The sequence below is a fragment of the Apteryx mantelli genome, chromosome 12, assembly GCF_036417845.1.
Source record: "Apteryx mantelli isolate bAptMan1 chromosome 12, bAptMan1.hap1, whole genome shotgun sequence".
In the NCBI taxonomy this organism is placed as follows: Eukaryota; Metazoa; Chordata; class Aves; order Apterygiformes; family Apterygidae; genus Apteryx; species Apteryx mantelli.
The window spans coordinates 15190891-15205647 of NC_089989.1; the positions used below are offsets into that span (position 1 = coordinate 15190891).

Consider the following 14757-nt stretch of genomic DNA (forward strand, 5'->3'; position numbering starts at 1 on the left):
TGTCTATAGTATTTGATTTAAGGCTGTGGGGTCCCATCAGCTTTAGAGTCTCAAGGTCGGTGATGCTCAGTCTGATGTTAGAGGACCTTGCCGGGGTTGGCCCTTCCTTCCTGTCCTTTCATTTTCCTTGCTAGTCCTGGCAGCATTTCTTGCCTGCTTGTCTGGGACGTATGCCTGCCACACCAACCAGAGTCATGCCTAATTTGGCACAAAAGTGGCATTTGGAAGGCAGGAGCACTCTACTTGTGTGGACTGTTCTGGGATGGATATTGTTTCTTTGGAGACAGCTTCTCAGCATTGTGCTGCTGGGGCCTGAACCTGATAGTGACCACCACTAACCGCGGAGTGGAGCAGCCTGAAGTAGGCGCTGGTTTCCTTAACTTGCCAGAGGTGTTTCATGTGCTACTCTCTCAGAGCTGAAAACCAGTCTATCTAAATTATTTTCTATAGGGATTTTTTGGACTCTGTGAGGACTTCCTGAGATGATGACATTTACTTAAAGAAACAAAAAAACCCCTCCCCCAAACCCTTAAAAAAAAAAATTAAAAGCTTTGTGTTTCCTCTCTGGAAGCAGCATTATCCATGTTCTCGTGGGGCATGAGTAGCTCTTAATGGGGATCTTGCTGCGTCAGTACTTGGCGAATTGCGCAGCATGGTAAAAGGGGACACTGTGGTTTTGAAGATTAGAACGTGTGCACAGAAGCAAGGGGACCTTGTAGTAAGGTGAATATTTAGCTTCAGATCCCACCAGAACTTCAATGATAATAGCTTCATTCTGCCTTCAAAATTTTTCTCTGCATCTTTAGCAGGATAAGCCATTCTGTCAGCGAGGAATATATTGGGTTTTTTTTTTTTTTTTTTTTTTGGTCCATCACTGATGCCCCTTTGTGTAGTCTGATGTAAAGAGTATAACTGTAGAGACCTAGTATAGTGCTTTGTGGCATTTTAGGAAAGTAACTGCTATTTAAATTAGTGGTCAAGGTTTTCTTTTAAGAAGAACATATTGCTAGCACTCTGACATCATTACAAGATCTTCTCCCATAGGAAAAATGTACTGAACCTGTCTGTATCTCATGTCTCGTGGCTATATTAAATCAGCATATCAGATCTTTAGTTATTTTCTTTACAATATTTTTTGTTTTTTTTCCATATACCAAAAAAATATAGGTTCAGCATTCTTCCAGTATGCAGTTCCCTGGCTGACCCCCAGACATTATAGCACTATCACAGCCCATGTATTCTTAGGGCCAGTAATGCATGCATTCTGTAAGCTGCATGCGTTCCCTTCCTGAGCTAAGTTCTTAATCAGTTTTTAGATGTCGGGTTTTTTTTTTTTTTTTTTATCTTAAGAAACAAAATCCCTATTCGGGTCACTTGTTGGGCTGTGTGTTGTTTTCAGATTCAGTTATTGCTTGCTATATTGCTTTTCTGCCTTGTGGGAGCTGAGCCAGCTTCCTTCTCTGATTCAGAGAACTCCTTCCAGCAACAAGATTCTGACTCATTCCTGCTTGGCTTCCAGAGACCGTTTTGCTGCTAACTTTAGGCTCTTCATCTTTGCTAGTCAGCTTTTAGTAGCTTGGCATCTTTGGGAAGAATGGTGCATGGCTTTTCGAGCAGGAGATCCAGTTCTGTTAACTTCTGTATCTCTTGGCAAGTCATGGAAGAGGCTGTAGTTTTCCTTTCCTCTTCCAAACTGGCAGAATTTCTCTTAACTCAATATTCTGTCATCATAATCAGTAAAGAATTTACATCCAAATGTACATTGGAATTATCTACTTGTGGGAAAAAGTCATTATTCTGAACCACTTGCCATCTGCTATGCAGAATGCCAATAGATTTGATTAGTGACTGGGTTTGCAGGTTCAGTGGGACAGGGACCGTGCCATCTTATATGGTTTTGTGCAGTATTTTGCATATTGCCCCCTTCCTGCCCTTCCCCCCCCCAAAAAAAAAAAAAAAGAAAAAGAAAAAAGTAACTTAAGCCTTAGGGATTGATAAGGAAGCCAGTTAAATTTGTTTGAGGCTACATCAAGCAAAGGCCAATGAGGAAACATAATATGAAGTCTTTCAGGGTGACCTGTTGGTTAAATGGGCAATGACTGCCTGTGTTTCGGCTTAGAACAAATAAAAGGACAGGAGTTCATGTGGCATTTGGAGTAGATAAGCTAGAGAGCTTGAGTGTGCTTTGAGCAGGTTACGCGATCTCTTTGCATCAATTTCATCACTGAAATGGGGAGAATGCTGACTTCCAAAGGTTTTCCAAATTAAATGTTGTTATTGCTATATAAAACTGCTAAATACTAGTTTTATTCCACTTCCGTCCACATGTTTTAGAAGAGTTTTTGTTATTTCACGAAGAAAATATGGTTGGGTTAGGCTGTTTTCACTGAACATACTGTAGTGACAGAATAGGTTGTTGACACTATTGAGATTTGGACATTTGTGTTAACTCTTGTGCTCAGTGATAGGATCTAATTATTTACATAGGAGAAAATTTCGGAACAGCTTCTGTGTGTCTGTGAATGCAAGGAAAGGAGGTATCTGTACTGGAAAGGACAAGGGTGAACTGAGCGCACAAATTGCGGTGGGGAATCGTGTGGCAGCTTCAACATGCTGTCAAAACAGGAGTGGAGATTGGGAAGTATGTGAGTGATAAATTTTGTAGGATCACAGAGTTGCCCGGAAACTCATAGTGCTTTATAACTATGCGTTCATTAGGCATTTCTATAGACAAGGTAGTGAAAAAGGCAATCAGGTGGCCTATTCCTGAAATGCAGCTGTCTAGGGAAAGGGGCAAGGGGGAAACATTGCAGCTGTGCAGTAGTGTGCTACAAGCAGATGATACGATGAGGCGTACAGGAAAGATTTAGAAAGACAAGAATACAGCTACTACAATACAACTCCAGCTGAAATTTGGAGGTAATGTCCCCCTTCTCAAGAAAATTGTCACAAGGTTTCACCTTTCCTTTTAATCCATCTCCTCTTATTTTATGCAATATATTACTACTACTAGCTTTGTATTCAGTCCAGATCAGTGACAAAGCCTGATGAGCAGTGTTTTGAATACATAAGGCTGATCAGAAATATTTCCTTCCTGATGAGGCATGCAGTTTGTTTACACTGTGCTGGGTTATGTAGCGTAAATATTACCAAATTTTTAGCAGACACTTGGATATCTCTTAGGTTTCTTCAATTTCTCTTGCCAAGCAGCTGCAAAATGCCTCCTCCCTCTTTCATTCAAGCCACGTTACTGAGCTGACCCACAGGGTCAGGGAATCCCGTAGGCTGTAGTGAGGCCGTGGTGTTTGCGTTGTGACAGTGCAGCATCCTGTAGCCCGTGCTGAAAGCTAGCTTTCCTGGCTGCTTGTTCTGTGGTGATGAGTTTGTTATATGTGAATGAAATGCTTCAATTGTGTTTAATTTTCTGCTGTAAATGTCAAGGATGCAGTAATGAGAGAGGATGGAACCTTTCTATGTGCTGTGCATCGCATCCGTCTGGAGTTATTTTTCTGACATGTTAAAGAGAAGCCATCAGTGAGAGCCAACTGCTACCCAAGGGAGAAGGCAGTTTTACAGGTCAGCTAACCGCTTATTGGTTTTTATGTATGTACAATACAACACAGTAGCACTCTGCATTTGTGTGACCAAAACATCACTGAGCTTCATCTGAAATGCACATAAACACCCTAGTTATACACACACACTAACTAGCTGTATGACAAGTCTGATTCCTTCCCGACGTGCAGAGACCGCTGCTGTGTGCCCCAGGCTTTGCTCACAGTGTTACCAGTGCATCTCGTTGCTGACCTGCCACTCTCCAGGCTCTCTAAGGTAGTTGCAGTGGTGACTAACATGGTGCAGATAAACCTAGGTTTGCTCAAGCTAGCTCAGACACAGGTGGCAATCCAGTTATGCAGCAGAGAGTAGTTAATTCAGTTGTTGGTGGATTTTGCAGCCTACAAGGAATTTCAAGGAACCTACAGGATTTAGGTTGCTGCCTGTAGCTATGTACTAGAGCTAGCTACTTTAAAGTTGGCTTATACGAGGGATCCTGCATGTCTTTTGCTTTTCGCTTTCCTAGTACATGTGCCTAAATGTCTAAGTTTAGATACCTGCAGTCTGTATCTTGAGTTTTTTCTGAGCCTGCATGGTTTGCCAGAGTAAAAGGTAAAAACAGGATCTTGTTTTTAACTCCATCTGGGATCACTGTTCTACCTGGTAAAGCCAAGTGACAGTGTGGTAATCACCGTAGAGTTACAGGTATTTTTGCACTAGTCTGAAGAGCTGCCAAGTCCTAAAGCATTAAAGCTGTATCTACACTTGGCTAGTCTAATTTTTCAGCTGGATGGAAGGAGTAGCAAATACATACACATCTTCCTGTTCTCCTTTACTTTCCAATACTGAGTCCATACTTTTCCTTTCGAAGAGGGAAGCTGTCAGCAGCAACAAGCACTTAATAACCATCACTGTGCTGTGTTTGAAACTTTATGCCTATAGGGTCTATATCCTGATTATATTGCCTTAATCATTTCTTGCAGTAGGTGTCTGTGTGTGTGTGTGTTTGAAAGCTGTGTTGCTCCTTGATTAATTGCTGGATGTTTACACCAGCACTCTTCCTACTAACCCAGAACTTGCGATGGAAATTCTCTAAGAACCTTGCTTTAACCTCCCAGATGCTCAGCACTTCTTCATAGGGTTTATATCCACGTAGAAATGAATTTACCGAGACAAATGAATGCAGTTATTGACCAGAGCAGCCGTTACCTGCTGCTATTGAACAGCTAGGAGAGGGTTAAGAAGAAAACCTCTTGTGAGCCTCTAGATTGGCCCTGACTAAGATGAATGTCTAATTCACTCCCAGCGTCCTTACTGCTGCCAGTAATAAAAAGCTTGCTTCACATATTCACCCCACTGCAGACGTTTCTCTTAAATTAAATATCAAGAGGACATATAATAGCACGATTCCACGCCAAGCCAATATTATCAGATTGATGTCAGCAGTGATAATAGAAGAAGGATAAGTTGATGAGATTTCATTTATTAAATAAAGTAAAGGGAATACGCAGTGTTAGAGAGGATTTGGTAACTCTTGGTGTGTCAAAATGCAGCAAGATCCCCCTTGTTCTGTGCTTACCTCAAGGGATAGCAGAGAGAAGGATGTCCTTTGTTTCTTTTTAAGAAAACCTCTCCCTTCTTTTCCAGACAAAGACCTGATTTAGACTGCTCAGTGGGAGGGGGAGAGGAAGATCAGAAATCATGGATTTCGTGTGTATGTAGCCTTCCTCCCCATTGGGCAGCAGAGAAGCAAAGGTCCGTTTCGCCAGTATGATAAAGGAGACGCTGCTAAGGGGTTTTTTCTTCCCCCCCCCCCCCATCATCTTTTCCTCTTTCCCACCTGTCATCTTTTCCCTTTTCCTCTAAACAGAGGAGAGCATGTATTATTGGTTTGATCTTTCATATTCTGTTTGTCCTGCATTTATTTCTGAGGTATTGTCAGAGCTCATCTCCCGTGCTTCCCTGTCCGTGGATGGTATCCTTGCCCCTCCCATCCCAGCCTTTCCCTCTTGCCTTTTTCCTAGCTCCTGTAAGCGGGCCTCTTGCATCTGTTTTGATAATAGTTGTAGGAATCCTAACACGTTCTATTTTAAGCACAGGCTAATTGCCTACCCTTTTCTGGAGGTAGTATGCTATTCTTAAAACAGTGACCTGTTTTATAAGAAAGGTCTGTATTCTAACCTCATCCCTACTCCACCATATTCCTTCCCCTCTTAAGAAAGAATAATAAGCTTCAAAAAGAATGACATGTTTACCAAAAGCAGTGTAGTGGAGGGTCCAGAAGATGAGTTTTATAAGGGGTAGTTATTGCCAGTAGCCTTGAGCTGGGCTGAGGTTGAAGGGAGGTAGCTGACAACGGTCTACCTCCTTTGGAAGTTAGCCTGCCATTGCTCTCTAGAGATGTTAGAAACTCTGCTGGACTCTACCAGGTTTTTCATGTTTAATTCCTTTTCCTTTCAGTTATGAAGGAGTAAGGCAAGACAACTGTAGGGTGCGTCTGGTGTATAGGGCTGTAATTCCCACTTGTATGCAAATGCTGCAACCTGAAGTTAAAAAACACTTAATGTAAACAGGAGAGTGACGTCCCCTTGAGTGAGTAGATAAGAGCTAGGACAGGAGTAGTGCTTGCTGTGCTGGGAGGAGAGCTTTTCAGGCATTTGTTCACCAAAGCAGTTCAAATACCCTTTTTCGGTCCAGATGGGCATGAGAATTAGTCTGCTGGACGTGGGTGACTTGTATACTCCCTAACTCTGCAGGATATGCTTCCTTACCGTGAGCTTGCATTTGCTTCTAGACTTAGATTCATGGATCACGCTGCATGGTGGGGCATAGTGGCGGTTATCTCCTGAGCAGCACTAGCTTCCAGCACTGAAGTGAAATGTCATTCTCAGTAGGATTTAACTGGTTTTGTTGAATTTCCAGTTCACTTGTGAAGGCATTCATAAATTGGTTTGCATGATTTCTGTTGATAATTGCCTTAACTGACTTTGTGTTACATTGATTAGTTTCTCTAAATCTGTTTTGAGAAGCTGGTGCTATTGATGCATAAATGGAGTTTGAGATTTTATTTTGAAGAAACAGCAACTTATTGATGCGAGGAGAGTATTTTTGTTATGATTCTGGGTACCTGGAATTCAGTTATCCAATAAATCCTCTATGTTGTGGGAAGCGGCATGTATGGACGCTGATTTTTAGGTGCTCGCTGTGCAACGGATGCTGTCTCATACTGGGTGATCCCTTGCCTCTGGTAGGCTTTAGGCAGCCACAGGCACTCTGCAGCTTCTCGCTTACCACTGCTTGGCTTTTAAATAGCGCTCTGCTCTGTGGTCTGAATATCAAGGTGTCTCCTAAATAAGGAGACTGTCTAAGCCTGCAAATAAGTCCTAGCTTTATATTTACTCTAGGCAATGAAGCCTGATGCTGTAGGAGGTATGTGAAGGAACAGACAAAAAAGGCTTAATTGGCTTTGCTGGCATGGAGAGCTATGGGAATCTCGAACATGCTTCTAAATATTTCTCAGAGGTGTTTGTGTGATATTGTTCGGTTCAGATGAATATAGACCATTTTGTGACATGCTGTACCTTTTTCCCCTCCTGGCTCTCTGCATGAAAATTGCAAAATGCCCTTCAGTTTAATGTGGCTGAGTTTAAAAAAAACTAATTTTAAAAGTCTTAACTTTTTCAATGAATTGAGGGATTTGGTGGTATTTCCTGACCTGGTATTGTTTGGTATCGTTTCCACTGTCTCATTGATTTGATTAGAGTGATATTAAAGTTAGTGACAGAGCAAAAGGCCAACATTATGAGTTTCTGAAGCTCTCTGAGTTCTTTTCTATTTCAAAATTTGAAGATTTTTTTAAAATACGGATTTTTTACAGAGGCTTTTATGATGATATTCTGTTGAACATACAAAATTACAAATGCACACTAGCCTCTAGGAACCATATATGGAATATATATTTCTCCCAAAGGCTGTAAGATTAGAAAGGGGCTGAAAGAAGAAGTCTGTGTGGTATTTTTGGTGGTTTCTGATCCAAATATTGGTGTTTGATAGGGTGACTGTTGTGATGTTACTATTAAATTCTTAGTCTGGCCATGTATGTTGGCAGTATAACTGAGGGCTGAAGAAGTCTCATTTGGAGTTTCTCAGCCAAACTGTTTTGAGGAAGCACCCAGGTTGCTGATAGGCAAAGGACAGAATATTTTTTTCCTCTTTTGTCCTTTTCCCTTGCCTTCCTGAGCACCCTACAAAAACAAGCATGGTTTGGAAACTCATGTCTGAGCTCTCCAAAACCTTTTAGAAGATCTTGCCTTAAGATCCTAATAGTCCTAGAAATCTGTTTGTTTTACCTGATGGAAAGAAACCTGCCCCAGTAGTAGGTCAGGTTTCCTCCCTGTCTGACTCTGAAGCACTATTGCTGAATGGGCAGCTGCTGTTACTGTGGCAATGAGCATATATCATCACGTGGCATTTGAGCCTGCCTGTAGCATCAAGCGCTTTGGAAAGAAGAGGTGCATCTGAGGTGTGGGCACAGATCTGTAACCATACTGGGGCGGAATATGCAAGGAATTAAATGGATTTTTGTTTTGGGAGGCTGCATCTGAGAACTGCTATACCTAAGCATATGTTCACTGTCCTCATGTAAAATATACCATGGCAATAGTACTGCTAATTCCTGCAATTTGTGTCTGCGTGTCTGTGCAGCTGATGACACTACCGTTAGTGTGTTAGTGCCTTTGTCACTGGCAGCGCTTTGCAACGACCTTCCCCTTTATTGGTACTGTTGCTGATGATGTGCCATATGTACACATGCACATTACAGTATACCTAGAAACATCTCTAATTGTTCTTGGGTAGCTGTTAATGCCACTTATGGGGTATGAGTACTAATTACTTCAGAAATGCAAAGCAACAGATATCTGGTCTTCCTATTATTCCTTGCTTTTTCTGGTCACTAGGAGGACTGCAGTGTTTCCAACCATGTTGGATTTTTTGAAGTGTTTAAATAGATGAGAATTCAATAGATTGAGGTGGCTCATTTAACAAGCCCATTCAGTCTCTCATCAGACTGTTGCAGATCTTCTGCAGGCCCAGCCGAGATTCCTAAGTTCTGCCAAAGATTTCCAATGTGACTTGGGGAAATCACTGAACCTCTTGGAATTGATTTTCCTAACTGTAGAGGAGAAATGATGTTTTATCTAAGGATAAAACACAACCTCCCTCCTCCCCCAACCTAGAAAGAGTATGCTCTTTCTTTCTGCTAAGTACTCTGGATTTTTCAGCTGGAAGACGCTGTTGGCCATTTGACCCGCTTTGAACGCTGTTCCCCCTGGTTTCTTTATTTTCTAGGACTAGGTGACTCCAAGACAAAATAAGTATTTTTGCCACTAGTAAAGTGGTAGTAAGTAGGTGAGAACTTGTTTTCATGCCTCTTCTATTCTTGTTTGCTCTGCAGGAGGAGGAGCACTGATCCTGTCTGTGCAAGGCTGCAGTCAGAAATTCTGAAGTGCTACCAAGAAAACAAACATGAAGTGCTCAAATGCTCAGAGCTGGCTAAGGAGTATCAGCGCTGCGTTAGTGCGGCTCAGAAGGTAACAAAAACTTCCCTGGTGTACTCACTGGCTCTGCTGTCTTGTTTTGCACGGTGTTTTCTTATGAGAAGTGTCTCTGAGTGCTGTGATCTCTATTGGTCAAATTGCAATGTTCCTAGAAGACAGATTTTCCTCAGGATCTGGTTTTTTACTTTCACATTTCCCACTCACACTGTGGTATGTCCCAATATCTCTTCTATCAGCAGATGCTGTTGTGCTGACCTGGCACCAAAATAGTAGTATTGGCACTCCTAGGTTTCAAAGTCAGTCACAATGTTTTTCCTAAGTTTTACCGTTCTGCAAACGGTAGGCAAATTCATTTTTGTCAGCAATATTTTGAATGGACTCTGAACATCCTTGCTCCTATTATGGGACCTCGCAATTGGAAGACGTGCTTTCTTTCATTACTGCGTGAAGAAAGCTTCTTTCAGAGATGCAGAGCCTTAGTAGCTTCTGTTAATGCCTTAGGACTGTGGCTGCTCAGCACCTTGGAAGAGTATTGGGCCATTTAAACAAGTAAAAGGAAGAAAGGAAAAATGCAGTGTTTGGATGTTATGACTAGGATGGTCTTGAGGAAGTGATAGGGAAGAAATAAGCTGCTGTTTGTGATGTCCAGAGTGTAAAGGATGCTGGTCCCTGAATGAGAATTTGCTTGGTCAGATGTCCCTCAAGGACAGACTCTTGGTGGAGAAATTCTTCAAAGGGTGCTGAGGCTGTAGTAGGGTGGATTGGGGGAAAGGGATGGAGCCTTCTGGGAACAGAAAACTGAGACTCCTCACGGGATTACTAATGTTGGGGGGGGGGAAGGTGGAGATTTCATAGAAACAGTCTTTCTCTGTCGCATTAGCATTGTGAAGGAAAGCTGTATGCCTGATTTAAGTATAACATGAAACAAGCTGCCAGCCGGCTCCCAGAAGAAGCCCGACAGAAGGAGATGGGAAAATTGTCAGGATATATTAGACCAAATGTTGTTGCTAGTCCTAGTGGAATTTTTTTCCTTCCTGTTTACAAAGAAGGTCTTTGTATGTCTGCAAATCAGCAAGGTTAAAGCTGCCAGGGAAAGGGCTTTTCTCTGATATCTTTAAAGTCCCCAGCTCCCAAAACGTGTGGTTTCTTTTTTCTTTCTCAGCTTTAAAGGCATGTGGTGCCTGTGCTGCTGCCGCACAATCCATGCCCCCTGTGGCTGTGTGCAGGGCGCTGGCGCATCTATTGCCAGCCTCTGTTACCTGGTGCTTCCTCCTTGCCTCCTGTAAATCAGGCTTGTAGCCTTTTCAGTGGAGTATATCTTTAGCAAATGCATTTACCAATACATCTTTATTGTATGCAGTGCGGGCGGAATGTGATTACCAAAGAAGACAGATTGCATTAAACTTCAGCATATTTGCAAGCTGCGGCTCCAACCCGCCTGAGAAAGGGGCTGGGAGGCTGCCAACCCTGAGCCCCAGCCCAACGTTATTAAAGAGTAAATTGGAAGCTGAATGACTGGTAACAGCAGAGGGCAGTGAAAGATCCTATTAACTTGGAGCTTTCTTGGATTTGTGCGGTGGGGTTTGTTTTTTTGTTTTGTTTTGTTTTTTTTTTAGTATGCTTTCTTTATAAGGCAAAAACCAGGAGTGTTCTTGGTTCCCTGAGTGTCCAGTGAACTTTGGAGTTATTTTTCCTGCTGTTTGGGAAACTTTCTGGAAGGATCAGTGCATAGGACATTAATTTGCTCTGGGTGATGACAAGGCGACAGCAAATCTCCTTGCTGTGTTTTAAGAAGGGGCAAGACACTAGGAAATGGGTAACTGAGTCTCACAGCTAGATATAGGCATTAAAAGATTCTACAAGAGCAAATACAAATAAAACTTACCTGTAAGCCAGTACATCTCCTGTGGTTTCCTTTATCCAAGGACACCTCAAGCCCTGACAATTTGCCTCAATGCTCTTACTGAGCACTATGACTCCTGAGATGCAGGTAGCAATTGTGAGCTGTTGTTTTTTCACGAAGGACTTTAAATCTCCCTCCTCTCTTCCCCTTTTAAGCTGCTATTTTTCTTTAAGCTTAAATAAGCATCTTCTACCAAAAGGCTTTCAGTTTCATGCATTCCTCATTCAGGAAATTCAGTTTGGAGGATTTGGGAAAGAGGGGACAGAATCTTTTTTTTTTTTTTTTCTTCTTCTTCTTTCTTTCTTCCTTTTTAAACACAATTTGTTTTCTGGGACAGGAGGATGTTGTAATCAAAGCTGGATGTGTGACTTCAGCTCACTTGCATGCTGGTGATTTGTTCTTCTGCTTTTCACTAAAGATTTTATAAGGCTTGGTGAATATTCTTTAATGAAGCATCTGGTTCTCTGCGAGTTTCTTTTGATGGCTGGTAAAAATGTCTCCAGGGTGCAGTATACATTTAGACTCAGAGAAGAAAGCTCTAGATTTCTAGAATGAAAATTACAGCTCGCAGTGGATGACTACAGTTCCTTGCATCTTCCCCCTTACCATGTTGGTTTGAGACCATTCCTTTGGGCACCCGTTTGCCTTCTGCTCTGCGCATCTCTGAGTCAGGAAGTTGGATGCATCCTCAGTTGCTTCTGCCCCACAGACAAATATGTCAAGTAATCATTTCATGAATTTTGAAATTCATTTTCTGCTCTCATTTCCTGCGCAGGCCCTCTTACTGGAAAAAATTACTTTGTTGTAGTGCTGATATGACTGATGTTACCTGTTCCGTATGTTTTCTGATCGTCGGGGCTTTTTTTTTGTAGTCAAGGGAGAGAAATAGGCACCACTAGAACACATCTGATCCTAAAGCAGCCATCTAAAATGGGTCAGCTGAATTGCCATCCGCAAGCGCATATTCCTCCCTGTTGGTTAGGAGGTGCGTCTAGACCGTGAACTCCAAAGTTAATGCCTATGTTGTGGGTGTTTACAGAACTATGGGAGCTGGATCCTGTTCTGACTGTCAGCGCTGTAGCCGGCATGCTCTCGACTTGCCTTGTTTAACTTGCTAACTTCCCCACTTAAGCCATGCTGAACGTTAAGCTGTGGTTGTGCGGTCCCTGGCTCGCTGCGGTGGCCTCAGCCCGCCTGGGCTCTGCGTTGCTCGCTGCCGCCCGAGTTTAGCTTATGTTGGAGTCCGCTGGCTGTATGTCACCGTAACGTCTGCTGTTTAATTTAGGAGTGTTTTATCTTTTCTGGTGGTCTGTTTTCATGGCTCTGCAGAACTTCAGCTACGGCATAAAAATCACTGGTTTTAAATCTAATAAAAGCTGGGATAATGGGACGGCTGTGGGAGGGGCAGTTCCCATTGTGTCTTTTCAATTTGCCTGGAGTTTATTGACCGCAAGTTTCACCAAGAGCTACTGCTGCCGTCAGATAATGAGAATTGAAAATTGCTGCTGCTGTTTCCCCGAGGTTTTATCTCGTGCCAATGAGAAGAGGGTGTAGAAGGAAAAGGAGAGTGGGCAGTGGAAATGTGGGTAATTTCTTTCTTTGAGTTCAGATGGAAGGGAAAAACAAATGAAACTTTTTTTTGGTCTGAATTCTGTTACTGAATAGTTTTCCTCCCCCTGCAAACGTGCACTGACATACAAGCTTTTTAGAACGTTTGTGTGACCCCACTGCTTCCTTTACTTCCTATTCGCACCCACAGGCAAGTCTGAATTTCCCTGGAGTTTTATTTGGTTAATTTGTTACATGATCAGTGGTTATACAAGGGGATCTCTGACCAGCTGCCACTTGAGAAATGTGGCCTCTGGTGACCATATAGTAATGTGGTTTGAGAATTTGAACAGTACCTTCTTCTGGCACATGCGTGCAGAAGGATGTGGCCCAGTGAAGAGCATGTATCCCTCTTTTCCCAAGTGCTCTCTTAGTGTGTCTTTAGATGCCTGTCTTTCATAGAGGGACCCAGCTGAAGTTTTTGCACTCTAGCTCCTGGCCAAACCAAGTTATAAAGAGCTGCATACTCAGACACATGTATTCCCTTGTCAATAGGAGGTGTATACATTGAGCTGGGAGCCATTCATAATTCTGCAGTCTTTCGCTCTCCCTATTCTACATCCAGCTTCTCATGAGTCTGCTAGACATAACAGACAAACGTAAACCTGCTTCTATTAAGGCTTTAGGGCTTGTCTACATAGGGAGATTATAATGCAATAAACTGGAGAGTGAGTTTATTGTGCTGCAACTTCTCTGTATATGGACATTCTCAGTTAGTAATGGAAGTGCAGGGAAAATTCACACTCTCATTTGCTGTGAGTCACTGTGCTATGCAAACAAGCCCTTGCAAAACACTCTGATCTCACTAGATTCCAGCAGAGGTAGACTTTTAATGTAACCTTGAGCGTACGGCATTCTCCTTTACCCTTGACTGTAATAAAAGGTAACGTGATCAATCTACTGTTTCTAATTTTCCAAGTCATCCTTGTGAAAGCCTGGTTCCTGTTTAACACACAGGGCAGAGCGGTGCAACTCTGCCTGAAGTTTGCTTTTAATTTGTGGGCGGTGACCTGGATTATTGTTACCGAGAAGATGCAGCAGATATGGTCACGCAGTGTCCCATCCTGATCGAGTAGCTTCGCTCGAGTGTCTTGATTCCTGCTGGAGCATGGCCTGCCGGGAGCTGTTGTTTCTGCAGCCTGAATCTCTGTCTCCTTAATAGAATCAGCTTTTGGATGCATTGGATGCCATGGGCTGCACTGCAGGTATCTCCGATCATCAGGTAGTATTAAGCTCCCTTTATAGAGCTGTTTCCATTCTGATAGATTGCAAAATGCTTTATATAGGCTTTGAGTTATATCGGTTTTGAGTTAAAGATTAGTGGTCTGCGTGCAGAACACATGACTGGGGGAAGAAGACTTTGGCCAGGTATAGTGAGGAGAGTATCTGTGCTTGAGAAATGCCGGGATTTTTTTCTTTTTCTGAGATTCTGCAGAGGTAGATCTTAGCTGTTGAAGTCTCATAGAGAAGATATATTTATATCACACAGTATGCTGCTTGAAATACAGTTTATCTGACTTGGAATGCTTTAGGGTTGTTTGAGCTTTCTGAAATTCAGCTTTGTGGTTTCAGATAAATCTGTGTATTTTGTATCTGGAGTAGGATGCTCAGCCATCCTCCGTCAGGTGGATATGTGCCCTACCTTTCGTCTGTCTGTCCCTGTTCAAAGCAAACATATCTGTAAAGTGTTTTTCTTGCTTTCTCTGTAAAGTCAATTCTGTCTTTTAATCTTTCTTTCTTCCAACCTTTATTTGTGCAAACGCTGTGGCGATAGCACTATCGGAGGAGTTTATGACTCAATAAATGGCCCCCACAAGGGAATCAGTGGAGAGGCCGCAAGCTGCAGGCAGCTGCTGTTTATTTAGTCATAAACACAGAGGAGAGCCGCGTTGGATTAACTGTACCCAAGCATTCCTCTGACCTGTTATTTGCAAAGGTGAAAATGATCCACATTTTGCTTCTAATTATAAAGGATGGAAACAGTTGTTGTTTTGATTTCAGAGCAGCAGTTCTCGATTCTGGTGGGTCTTTGGTGCATATTCAAAAACGTTTCATATCCCCAAGAGTTCGTCAGTGGATAAACCAAAAATATAGAGCTGCTGAAAGGATGTAAACCACCATCTTAATATATGA

At 42.5% G+C, this 14757-nt stretch overlaps 1 protein-coding gene across 4 annotated transcripts in view; it reads left to right on the top strand.

The window, feature by feature from the left end:
• The window catches only part of CHCHD6 (coiled-coil-helix-coiled-coil-helix domain containing 6), a 117242-nt gene that overhangs the window by 69509 nt on the left and 32976 nt on the right, over positions 1 to 14757 (top strand). For 3 of the 4 annotated variants that reach the window (XM_067303318.1, XM_067303320.1, XM_067303319.1), the window contains one exon: positions 9011 to 9146. The exons of the other annotated variant lie outside the window; for it this stretch is intronic. In XM_067303318.1, coding sequence (XP_067159419.1) covers positions 9011 to 9146 — 136 coding nt within the window. The remainder of the gene's footprint in view (positions 1 to 9010; positions 9147 to 14757) is intronic. 4 annotated transcript variants of the gene reach the window in all.